The 13,156-nt window shown below is 37.5% G+C and overlaps 1 protein-coding gene across 1 annotated transcript in view; it reads left to right on the top strand.

Annotated features, from left to right (window-relative positions):
- Positions 1–13,156, top strand: part of LOC131990719 (nesprin-1) — a 109,610-nt gene that overhangs the window by 95,186 nt on the left and 1,268 nt on the right. Inside the window, exons 101-113 of the mRNA XM_059355834.1 lie at positions 503–653; positions 1,386–1,568; positions 2,865–3,002; positions 3,970–4,161; positions 4,563–4,851; positions 6,702–6,770; positions 8,101–8,225; positions 8,321–8,447; positions 9,201–9,403; positions 9,489–9,665; positions 10,871–10,999; positions 11,083–11,268; positions 13,012–13,100. Of these exons, the coding sequence (XP_059211817.1) occupies positions 503–653; positions 1,386–1,568; positions 2,865–3,002; positions 3,970–4,161; positions 4,563–4,851; positions 6,702–6,770; positions 8,101–8,225; positions 8,321–8,447; positions 9,201–9,403; positions 9,489–9,665; positions 10,871–10,999; positions 11,083–11,268; positions 13,012–13,100 (2,058 nt within the window). The remainder of the gene's footprint in view (positions 1–502; positions 654–1,385; positions 1,569–2,864; positions 3,003–3,969; positions 4,162–4,562; positions 4,852–6,701; positions 6,771–8,100; positions 8,226–8,320; positions 8,448–9,200; positions 9,404–9,488; positions 9,666–10,870; positions 11,000–11,082; positions 11,269–13,011; positions 13,101–13,156) is intronic.

Genomic DNA, 13,156 nt, shown 5'->3' with positions numbered 1-13,156 from the left:
GTCAGTCTGTGGGTTTGACTGTCATTGTGGGAAAAAAAAGACTGAAATGAGATGAATAGACTGAGAATGTTCTCTTATTTTACAAAACTATTCTTGATTGAATTAAACAGTTAAATCGCAATAAATTGTATCGCAATAATATCGTATAGTGACTCAAGTATCGGGATACATTTGTATCGTGGGGCCTCTGCTGATTCCCACCTCTAACACACACACACACACACACACACACACACACACACACACACATTATTCCATGCAACAAGTTTTGAAGATGTTACACACATTTGTAGTCAAATTAATCATTAAAATCAAGATTAAAAATGTTTTAAGACCTTTTGTTTAATGCTCCAAATAAAAAGCTCAGATCATTGCAGATGATTAATAATGCCACTGTTTTCAAGATCCAGGCAAAGCTTGGTTTAAAAGCTTACTTTTAAACTTCCACTACTACCACTTATTGGTTGTAAAATCCATCCTCAGTGTATGATCTCTCCTGCAGGATCGAGGAGACATGGAGACTCTGGTGTAAGTTCCTCGACGACTACTCGCGGTTTGAAGATTGGCTGAAGATGGCCGAGCGCACCGCTGCCAACCCGAACTCTGCAGACGTCCTTTATACCGTCGCCAAGGAGGAGCTCAAGAAGTTCGAGGTCAGTGTCGAGGTCGGGACAGAGCTGATGAAGCTCTGTTTGTGTTCGCTCGTTGACTGAATTCATGAATTTTTAATTATTGACTTGACTGACTTGAAGGGTGTTTGCCTCTTTATTTATCACAGAATCAAAACTATATAAAAAAAAACACTTCTTAAAGTGTAGGGCATCAGTTTCCACTGCCAACAAACCAATTTACTATGAGATACATTTATGAAGCAAATTTAACTTTTAGATTATTTGATTTCACGGCTGAAACTCTGATTATTTTCATTTGTCAGTTGATCTGCTGATCATTAATTGATAATTTTTCTGTATAAAATGCCTGTATAGTAAAATATGCCAATCACAGTTTCCAAGAGCACAAGGTCAGACATTTTTGTTATCTATTTATTTATAAATGTTTATTTTTGTCACTCAAGCAAATCTATTCTCTCTACTTTTGTAGAAGAATAAGAAAAGCAGCATATTTTACAAACTAAAACCAGCAAATTTGGGGGATTTTTTCTCTAAAAATTACCAAAATGACTCATATTCAAAAATTCTGGTCAAAATTATTGCTCCTTCCTCTAGTTGTTTCACCGTTTTTTGATAAAGATGGTATGGAATCACACACAACTGTTAGAAAAACATGACAACAAGACAAGTGCAATGTGTAACAAAGACTCTTTGAAGCCATTATCCCATAATTATGAGTCATTGGTGCATCACATCCTCCCTTTTTCTTTTTAGGGTTTCCAACGGCAGGTTCATGAGCGTCTGACCCAGCTGGAACTGGTCAATAACCAGTACCGCCGCCTGGCCCGGGAGAACCGCACCGACCGAGCCAGCCAGCTCAAAGCCATGGTCCACGAGGGCAACCGGCGCTGGGACGCCCTGCACCGCAGAGTGGCCGCCGTCCTGCGCAGACTCAAGGTACAGGACGGCTGAAATACCGTCACAGACTAGAACGTAAACAGGGATAGTCGAGTTAACTTCTGTTCATTTGTTTGTCACAGTGTCTTCTGTTTTACACTTTCTGTTTTGTCTTCTGTGTGCACAAACCCATTTAAAGCAAATAGTGATGTATGTGTTTGACCAAAAACTCAAAAGTAATATGTTATTCTCTGTGTCATTTCTTATTGAGTGAATGAACTTTCCATAATTTTATTATTGTAGAAAGGCCAACTGCTGATTTAATAATAAGTTGAGTGGACTAAAACAAGCTGTAGTGTTCCTATGATTAAATGTCAGAAGTAGTTTTTAAGTAACTCTGAAATCATTGTGCGCTCCCCTCCTCTTTCTTTTATTATTATTATTATTATTCTATTCGCCTATTTTTCAGCTCTATCTTCATGCAGTTATTTTTTTTTATTTGATTATTTTATAGAGCTACAAAAAACTGAAATCTAAGGCATTCAATGTTAAATGAAACACTGAGACATAAAATATACATAAAACAAAACATGTAACATAAAACTAAATTTCACTGGTGCAATGAGGATCCAAGAAAACACAAAACTTCTCTCCCCTAATTAACTGTCAATATTATATTAAAATGCATTAAGACACTACCAAAAAAGGCCAAAAGTTTGGAAGCAACTTAATTTTTCTGTTCACAATGGCTTTCTTAAAAACCAGTTTGGATTCTTTGGATTTTTGGATGTGTTTACTGCATGATCAGACTTTACCTTTATTGAACTGAACCATTTTCCTCAATTGACCTTAAGGTATTGATTGAGGTTACCAGACCATTGCTGAATAAAAGAAAAGAAAAGAAGGGCTTAGTTTTAGTGTTGAGACTATTTGGAAGAGTCACAACTTCAGTGCAAAAGTAAAAAAAACAAATCACAGCTTGCATTATTCGCTTTAGCTCTTTGGCTTTTGAGAGTTTGGATACAAAACCCCCAATACATCTCAACAAACTACCACAGAAATGGCTAAAATTGAAGCATCTGAGTAAAGAAACAAGAGTACAGATTTATTCATTAAGGAAAGAAGGATACCCAAAGTATAAGCAATAAAAACCCAAAGATCTGATAATTAAAGTAAAAATGTGTTCTAATAAGTGACTATTTATATAATAATAACTTTTTTTGTTGCAAAGTATAGCAATGAAATTATGATACTTTTTTGTACAAATTTGATCTTGCTTCCAAACTTTTGGCCTGTGGTGTATATGCCTGTCTTTTCTCTTGCCCATAATCTTTTATTTCTTCTTCTTTCCCTCAGTATTTCACCGGGCAGAGGGAGGACTTTGAAGGCACCAGGGAGAGCATGCTGGTGTGGCTCACTGAGCTCGACCTGCAGCTCACCAACGTGGAACACTTTTCAGAGAGCGACGTCCATCACAAGATCCAACAGCTCAATGTGAGAACTCACTGTAACCACACACAGAAGGTCACACACACACACACACACACACACACACACACACACAGACAGACACACAGACAGACAGACAGACAGACACTTGTTTTATAGTGACCATAAAAGACACAAAGTAATCAGCTCAATGTGTGAGAAAAAAGCACTCCTCAGTTATTTTTCCTTCTCTTTTTAACCTCTGTTTGTTGTTATTTTTAAAATACAATTACATATTTTGTGCACATGTGTTATACAAAGGAGTACAACAAACTAAGAGAACAATATACAGCAAAAAGAGATCATGGTATATCTTACATCTGATATATATTAAAAGGGTTGCCATATGAACTAAAACCTTTCCTTTTAGTGAAAATAAAGTGTTACATCTTTCTGCAAATTTAAGTAGGTTTTTCTGTTTCCAATTTGTTAACAATGTCACATAATGCATCATATTATATTGTTTATATCTGCTTTGACACCAAGAACTTCTAGAACCGGCATTTCTTTTCCGTCTTACTTTGTCTGATACTTACAAATTCTTCAGTAAGTTCTCTTAGTTTTTTACACCCTGCAACCATAAGAAAATAATGTATGTAAAAATGGTTTAGGCACTGGCTTCATTTTTATAACTACAGAAAAAGTATGTGAACTCTTTGAAAGTACATAGTTTTCTGCATTTATTTATCATAAAATGTGATCTGATCTGCATCTGCATGAAATGTTATAACTGTTTGTGTTTGTCTATACTTGGGACTTTGATGCGGATCAGATCAAATTATATGACAAATTAATGCAGAAAACCAGGTAATTTCAAAGAGTTCACATACTTTATCTTGCAACTGTATATATATTTTTAAGTAAGGTTTCTCCTTCAGTTAATTTACCAGAGTCTTTATAATGCTTGGTTCCTTTTGCTTTTCTGAAAAATTGCCTCTATGTTCACCCAACCATCCAACCATCTTTCCTGCAGAGTTTCCAGAAGGAGATCACGCTGAACACGGAGCGCATCGACGGACTGATCGTGTTTGGAGAGGGTCTGATCCAGAAGAGCTCGCCGCAGGATGCAGCTCTGATAGAGGACGAGCTGGAGGAGCTGCACTCCTACTGCCAGGAGGTTTTCAGCAGACTGGTCCGCTTCCACCAGCGCCTCAGCCAGCCCCCGGTGAGCTGCAGCACACACACAGTCCGTTCTCCCAGTCACTCACTCATTTTTAACAAGCATATCTCACTTTTTAAAGTTATTTTATGTCGTACATCTTTGATCCAATTCATACTATCTATTTGATATTCTCAGCTAGCTTTGCAGATCAAACTACTTGCAAATGTTCATTTTGAGAAGTGATTCTTAGCTTATGATACTGCTGCTCACCAACTTATTTCACTTTATATTTTTGCCTGAACTTCATCCTAATTTTGTTGTTAATTTCATCTGACTTTAACCTATATTTAAATTCAAATTAAGCCCTTTAAAGTGGTATTATAACTCATAGTTCCATCCACACTGTTTGGGTATTTCGCATTCAAAAATTTTTTTATAATTAATGTAATATTTCTTTGTCTAAGCTGATCAAAGAAGAGCCGGAGCTCTCCAGGTCCACCTTCTCCTTGGAGTCCAGCTTGGAGCTGATTGGCCGGCCGTGGTTGGGGCGGAGCCAAGGCAGCCTCCCGGCGACGCCCACCCACCTGCTGGCCTCGCCGCTGGAGCGCTCGGGGAGGGAGACGCCAGTGAGCGTGGACTCCCTGCCGCTGGAGTGGGACCACACCGGAGACGTGGGAGGGTCGTCGTCACATGAGGACGATGAGGAGGACGAAGAACACGAAGATGACAGAACTTACTTCAGCGCGTTGTCAGGTAGCCTCACACACTCTTTAAATATCCTAGCTTCCCTGCTGTGAGTTTTTTTAAAGGTATAATATGTAATTTTCCACATTGAAACATCTATAAACGACTAGACACATATCATATCTCCTTTGTCCATGTGTCAGCATTGTGGATGTCTGCCAGAAGCCGTTTTCATCCAGTTTTAAGCCACATTTTTATGACACACTTGACTGATCTTGGTTGTTTTTTACTGTACATGTCAACCGGATGAAGGATTTTTTAAGAAGTTTAAGTTATCAGAGAAACAAGCTGAGCAAACGTTAGCAGGAGCTCGGCCAACAGCTCCTCTGGGACGTTCTGTTTTTGCCAAACCACATCAGAGAAACACTGATATTTAATGTGAAACTTCTTAATTCAGGGTTCTTACCGGTTTTGATCAACTGGTCCGTTTGTTTTGGAGAAGAGGACACCTCTGTGGATAATTCGTCTCCCAGTAAAAATCTTCTAAACCTCTGAATTTGAAGTTATCAGAGAAACAAACTCAGCAAATGTTCCTGGAGGCTTTGCGCCAAACAGCGTCTCTGAAATGCAGATTTTTAACATCTTTATTCAGTGTTTATATTACTGGTTTCGATTCCCTGTGTGTGTATGTATTCAACTCTCCTAAACGATAAAACACTGAAGGAATCCTAAAAAGGAGAAACTGACTCCAGTGAGACGTCAGTGGTGGTAAAGAGAACGACTCAAATGATCCCACAATACTTCACTACGTCACCAAACTCCATCTCTTGATATTGTTTTGATTGAGAGACTCCATGTGGCAGAAAATGACGTATTTAGCCATATAACTGAGATGCCATTTTCACAAATAACAGACCACATAGACTTCAAATTGTCAGGCAACATCTCATACATGACTGTGATTTTTAAATGGTAAATTTAGACCTCCAGTTGAAATGCAGGTTAAGCTTTTGAGATACAAATTGAAAGTGATACACTTCAGATTCAATGGGATTTTTTCTAAAGATATTAAAGAAATCTACGATTTTAGAGAAAGATTGTTGATATTTGAACTCAACATGCAAATAAATACACGGTCAGCACTCCTTCAGAACATTAGCATCTGTCGGATTAATGACCTTTTTCCACTTACTGCCTTCTCTTTAAATATACATATATAACGTAACTGTATCCCAAATCGGACACCGTTTGGCTAAGATTCTATCAAAATTTCACATACTACTACTAATATAAATGATCATGTTATGCTTACAATTAATTAAATGGTGTCAAACTAAAGTCTAACTTCTTATCTTTTGAACCGTATTTGTATTAACCGTGTACGTTAGCCTTTGGTTCACCAGAGTCGGCAAAAGGAAGCTAACGCCGGTAAATTAGCCGTGCGCTAACTGTATCCCAAATCGGACACTTGGATCTCTTTGGTGTAAAACAATGGGGGCTGCTGAGTTTTTCGGGGGATATAGGATGTTTCTGGTATAAGCAAAATAAATAACACCCTTATCAGCCATTGTTATCAACACACCCGGACCGTACATCTGTCCTTCACAATAAAATACAGATGTACTTTTAAGATCGTGGCCTGAGTGTCAACCGAGCGTTCTTACTGCTTTCTCTCATCAGAATTACTTTCGTATTGTAATTAGACATGTACATCTCCATGTACATAAATTAAATTTTACATGTAGATTGTTAAATATGTATAAATCAATTATACCTGCACTGTTGGTGGCGATCTTATTCAAAATGACCGTGAAAACAACAGAAAGTGCGGCATTGCAGATGTATCCATTTTGGGATACAGTCTCTATACATACATACACAGTGATGGTCACCTCCTGTCTGACCCTCTCTCCTGTCAGAGGCTGAGTTGACTGAGAGCCAGGAGGAGTTTGTCGAAGCCCCGGAGGCCGTACGAGCCTCCTCACTGGGTAGGCAAAAGACAATCCTGCTTAATAAATCCTCTCACAGCTCTTCGTGGTGAAAGAAGTTTCCAGCAGCTCATCTATCACGTCTCTGCGTCTGTTTGCTTGTTGCTGCCACTCTGATACTTTGCTTCCCATATTTTTTGTGGTTTGGAAAATCCTTCACTGCCACCGCAAACCTTTTCCACCTTTTTCTTTCTCTTCCGTTTAACGGCTGTTCTTCATTTTAGACACAATGTGGGCTGAATTTTAAAAAGGGCACTCGCTGGCTAATGGGCACAGCCTAAATACAGGTTGAAAATCTCTAAATGTCAAACCTCTGTTCATATTGTTTATTTTATTAGTTTGGGGTCTCATAATTTCTTTTAAAATAGGGATTTTAATGGCTCTGTACCTACAACACTGCACTGATTTGGCTCAATCTTGTCATTAGCTGGACGCTTGATTTATACAGTTGCTGCATAAATTATATGTCATTTTTATTTATTTTTTTTATTTCTGGGTGACCATGATGTTTTTATCATGTCCTCTGACACTATAATTAAACACTCCAGACTTAATTGTTTCAGGACTGGTGTGAACTGGTTTACAGCTTGCTGCCATAATTTCTCTCTTCTGCTGCTGCACTATGTAAAATATGGCGTCAATTAATCACTTCTCACAGATAACAGGCGCTTCAGTTTCCTGGGGCGTGGCTTCTTTACTTTACTTGTAATAGTCAGGCGGCTTAGCACCAGATTTAAGAAGAATGGGCACATGCCGGACAAAAGCACCGCATTTTAAATACATAGCCAAAATGAACATGTCTATTTGATCAAATAATCATCTGGTGATATTCTCAAGAGCTTTAATGGATTCCATGACCCAGAAAATGTAGATTTTGACACCAAGATTGACCTTCTAAGTGGCTTGGAAGATATATTGGTTCTCATAGATTTTATATGGCTGCCATCTCCGACACGCAATCTTGATGAAGTGGTTCCCATCAAAAATTGAAATTTATGGTGATCAAGAGCATGTGGAAAAAATGTGGTGCTTTTGTCTTGCGTGTCCCCTTTATTTAGCTCAGCCACCTGACTATAAGTGAAGTTTTGCAACTGTTAAAACTCTTCCAGTGGATGCATGTTTGCCTCAGTATCTCACTTTATTCTGTCAATCTGGGAGTGATTCATAATTTGATCCTGATGTTTTTATCATCCAAATAAAGAGCTACAATTAGGCAACATGCATCTCACAATTTGTCCCACTGACCAAGTCATGGGTTATTATCAGTCGGAAAATGTAAAACATGCAGTAAACTTGGTTGTATAACTCTTATTTTTGGTTTGTATTTCAGTATCCAGCATGGCCGTCCACGAGTCTCCACGATGGCGATCAGAGGAAGCTGCAGACACACGATCTGTGCAGCTGGACTCAGAGGCCCCGCCCGCCCTCACCAGCACCCCTCTGAAGCAGGGCTACGTACGTGAAGTATTCAGAGCCAGTTACCTGAGAAAGATCAGTAAATGCTTCAGCAGCAGTCAGTAGTAACTAAAGTGTGCATGTTGTGTCTGCAGTTGCGCCTCATGTCTCAGTGCAGCGGCAGCATCGAGGACATTAAGAGAGTCTCGCTGATCCTGGATGACGAGGAGCAGCCGGAGGAGCTCGGGCTGACGGGACTGATCGGCTCAGAGAAACAGTCAGGTGAGACACATGGAGAGAACGGCTGCTGTTGTCTCAGGAAACAGTCTCGTTTTCACATCAGTTAAACCATTAAGAACCTCTTCTATTAATAAATCTTGTTTTTATCTTATCTTATTTATTTATTTTTGACAAATTATACTTTTACCATTTTTTTTTTTAAACTTTTTTTGGACTTACTACACTATAGCATTTTTTTCATTTTTGGACATATGTTTGTTTATTTTAATTTTTGGATATGCTATAACAACAAAAAATTATAGTATTTCCATGATCAACTTGCTATTCTACTAAGGCATTTTCAGACAAACTAAACTTTGTCTATTTTTTCTTTGTCCCTGGTTTTACTATAATATCGCATTTTAAAAAAATTTTTTTTTTACATTTTTGAAATATTTTTTTAACAAATGATACTATCACCATGCTCAACATGCTATTTCACTGCGTTTTTAGCATTTTTGGACAAACTAAATTTTGACCATTTTTCATTTCAACCTACTGTACTAAGGATTTTTTTTTTTTGCTTTTGTTTTTTTAAAATTTTTGGACATACTATACTATGATGCTTTTAGATTGTATTGTATTTTATATTGTTTTTATATTTATTTTTTGACAAACTGTACTATTACCATACTCAACATGGTATTCTCTTTTTACTTTTTCTCGACATGCTGTACTATGGCATGTTTGTTTTTTTCATTTTTGGAGTGTCACTCATTTGACCTTCTACATCAGTAATAGTTTGTGCTCTCTCAGGTGTGATTGAACGCTGGGAGCTGCTTCGGGCTCAGTCCAGGAGCGACCTGCGTGCCGGCCCCCAGGAGCCCCAACATCTCACAGCTGACCTCGATGACATCACTTCCTGGTTGGAAAACGTGACCCCGGAGCTGGAGCGCCACCGGCAGTCCGACCCTGCAGCCAGCATCGAGGACATGGCAGCCAGAGCCAAAGAACTAAAGGTGAAATTTAAGATCCAACAGACAGAAGACCTAATTATACGTTTTTATTTTTTTGTTGTTTGTATTCATGGATGTTCTCCTGCAGGAGATGCAGAAGATGTTTGCTCACTACAAGTCCGTCATGCTGTCCGTCAACCTGCGAGCCCAGGAGGCTCCAGAGCTGCAGGACCGGCTGGCTGCTATGAACCGAGACTGGAGCCGAGCCTGCACAGGCCTGCAGCAGTGGGACAGCAGCCTGAGGAAGACGCTGACACGCTGCCAGGTGAGACACAACACCAGGTTTCACTAAAAGACTATTACTGAGACTATGTCAGTAACGTTGTTCTCCATGTTCATATACACATACTGTACAGTTGCCACCATCAACATGTTATCCTTAAGTTTTTTTTGGCATTCTTGGACAAACTAAACTAATAGCATGTCGTTTTTTTTGACAAAAAACAACATGACTTTTCTTATTTTCTCCAAATATTGGACATCCTATAATATGGTGTTTTTCTCTCATTTCTGTATACATTTTATGATAATATATATCAAAAGACTATAATAGGGTAATTTTTAACATTTTAAGGCATTTTAAAATTTGACCAATTTGACAAAAAACGACATGACTTTTTTGTTTTTCTCCAAATTTTGGACATCCTATAATATGGTGTTTTTTTGTAATTTCTGCGTAAATTTTATGATAATATGTATCAAAAGACTATAATAGGGTAATTTTTAACAATTTTAGCCATTTTAAAATTTGACCATTTTTGACAAAAAACGACATGCTATAGTATGACTTTTTTGTTTTTCTCCAAATTGACATCCTGTTGTTTGTTTTTTTCTGCATAAATTACATATTATGTATCAACAGAGTATAATAGGGTAATTTTTAATAATTTTAGCCATTTTTAAATTTGAACATTTTTGACAAAAAACGTCATACTATGACATTTTATTTTTTATTTTTTTAATTTGGACATCCTATAATCTATATGTCTATATCAACAGACTATAAAAGGGGCTTTTTTAACATTTTTAGGCATTTGAAAATTTGACAATTTTTGGCATACCACCATCTTCTTACAAAATTTTTGATATCCTATATATTTGATATTTTTCTCTAATTTCTGTAGAAATTATATAATATGTATAGACAGACTATAACGGTCAGTTTTTAACATTTTTAGGTATTTTTAAAAATGACACTTAAAAAAAACATGACTTTTTTTAGATTTTTGGAAAGATGACATGGTTGGGTTTTTTAAAAATATATTTTTGGACAAAAATATCACCGATCTTTATTTTTCGGCTACATTTTTTACTTTTTCGACATACTATACTATGGCAGTTTTTTTTACTGCATTATTGCAACATATAAATCTAACATGAGCCATTCTGCATAACTTGTTTGTTTTTTACTGTAATATGACAGCTTTTACTCAACAAATCTAATTATTGCTTTCATCATTCTCCACACAGGAGTTCCATGAAACCCTCCACTCTCTGCTGCTGTGGCTGGCCCACGCAGACAGCAGACGGTTTGCAGTGGACATCAGTGACGTGGACACTCCTGTCAGGGCCCTGCAGCAACACCGCAACACGCTCACAGTAAGCAGATCATCATTTACTGTCAAGTATTCTTTTTCCTGCTCGGCTGCACCGTTACCGTCTCTAATCTGTATGGTTTGTAGGAGCTGCGAGAGGAGCTGCAGGGCAGGCAGACTCAGCAGGCCTCCCTCCAGGCTCTCTGGTCACAGCTGCAGCCGGAGGATGAGGAGAGTGACGAGGCCCAGGAGAAGCTCCATGTGACGGGGAGCAAACTGAAGTTGTTGCTGAGGCAGGTGGATCAGGACCTCAGCACCCTGCAACAGCGTCTGGTGAGCTTAACTATGAACATGCCGTCTGTGTGTGATGTGTAGGTGGCACCTTGCATGGTAGCTTTGGCCAGCTGCATATGAATGGGTGTGAACAGGTGACACTTTGACCATTTAATGCAATGTAATTCAGGTAGATGGGGTGGAAAAAACACAACAGACAGACTTACCAATGCAGGTTTTATTATAGAGACATCAGTAATACATAAAAGCTAGAAATGCAATCTTGTTTCATGTGACACACACAAACTTTTTATTAGGCAGAAAGTTAAGCTAGGTATTCCAGAAGAGGTTCTCCTGGGGGAACCCGAGGTGTTCCCAGGCCAGATGAGCTATATAATCCCACCAGCGTGTTCTGGGCTGATCCCGGGGCCTCTTACTAGTCATGTCCCCGGAGCTCCTCCTGATCAGATACACTAACCACCTCAGCTGGCTCCTGTCCATACGAAGACCATCAGCTCTACAGAGCTCCCTCCAGCTGTCTCACTCGTGACTCCTATGACTGAAAGCATGTGATTAAAAATGTATAATATAATAAGTTTAGTGCTTTGGTGTGGTTTTTTTGTGTTTTTTTTGTTTTGTTTTTTTTTTACAGTTTTTGACTAATCGACATGCTATAAGGTGTAATTCTTTGGCCATATTATGCTTTAATATGTATCAATAGACCATAATTGACCCTTTTGAAGCATTTTTAGGCATTTTAAAATTTTAAAATTTTAAACAAAAATTCACATAGTATAGTATGACTTTTTTTTGAGTGGGTCATTTTTGGCCATATTATGTTCTAATATGTATCAATAGAGTATAATTAGGCCATTTGAAGCATTTCTAGGCATTTTAAGATGATGTTATTTAAAATGTGACCAATTTTGACAAAAATTGATAACAAAATACATTTGAAGAATAACAAGTAACCTTTCATACAAACAATAACAAAATAGATTTGAAGAATAACAAGAAGCCTTTCATACAAACATTAACAAAATACATTTAAAGAATAACAAGTAGCCTTTCATACAAACAATAACAAACTACATTTAAAGAATAACAAGTAGTTTCATACAAACAATAACAAAATACATTTAAAGAATAACAAGTAGCCTTTCATACAAACAATAACAAAATACATTTGAAGAATAACAAGTAGCCTTTCATACAAACAATAACTTAGAATATATCTCATCTTGAAAGAGTGAAGAGTATTTTATATTTTAAGTTTTTGGACATCCCATAAAGGTGTTTTTTCGCTAATGTTGGACAACCTATACTACTACATGTATCAACAGACTACAGTTGACCAATTTTAAGCTTTTTTAGTCATTTTAAAATTTGACCATTTTCAACAAAAATCGACATGCTATAGTATGACTTTTTTGAGGGGGTAATTTTTTGGACAACCCATAGTATTGTGTTATCAGTTTTGGCCATGTTATGCTCCAATATGTATCAACAGCCCATAATTGACCATTCTGAAGCATTTTTAGGCATTTTAAAACTTGACCTTTTTTGGCAAAAATTGACATATATAAGTATGACTTTTTTAAGGGGGTCATTTCTGGCCAGATTATTCTCTAATATGTATCAACAGAGTATAATTAGGCCATTTTAAGCTTTTTTTAGTCATTTTAAAATTTGACCTTTTGTGACAAATCAATATACTATAGTATGAAAATGGCATATCATAACATCCTTAAACTCTGGGTTGTTGGTTTATGAAACATTAACATTTCTTTGTCTGTAATTCAGGACAGTGAATCTGCATCAGACACCCAAGGCGCCTCTGCAGATCCTCCTCAGGAGGCAACAACCTCAAAGAAAGTTTCCTCTACTCAAAGGTACGCAGAATGACATCAGTACTTTTCCTTTTATTAATACAGTTCTAATCGGCTGT

Source organism: Centropristis striata, chromosome 18 (assembly GCF_030273125.1).
Source record: "Centropristis striata isolate RG_2023a ecotype Rhode Island chromosome 18, C.striata_1.0, whole genome shotgun sequence".
NCBI lineage: Eukaryota > Metazoa > Chordata > Actinopteri > Perciformes > Serranidae > Centropristis > Centropristis striata.
The sequence above is the reverse complement of the archived record's forward strand: the minus strand, read 5'-3'. Positions and strand labels throughout refer to the sequence as shown.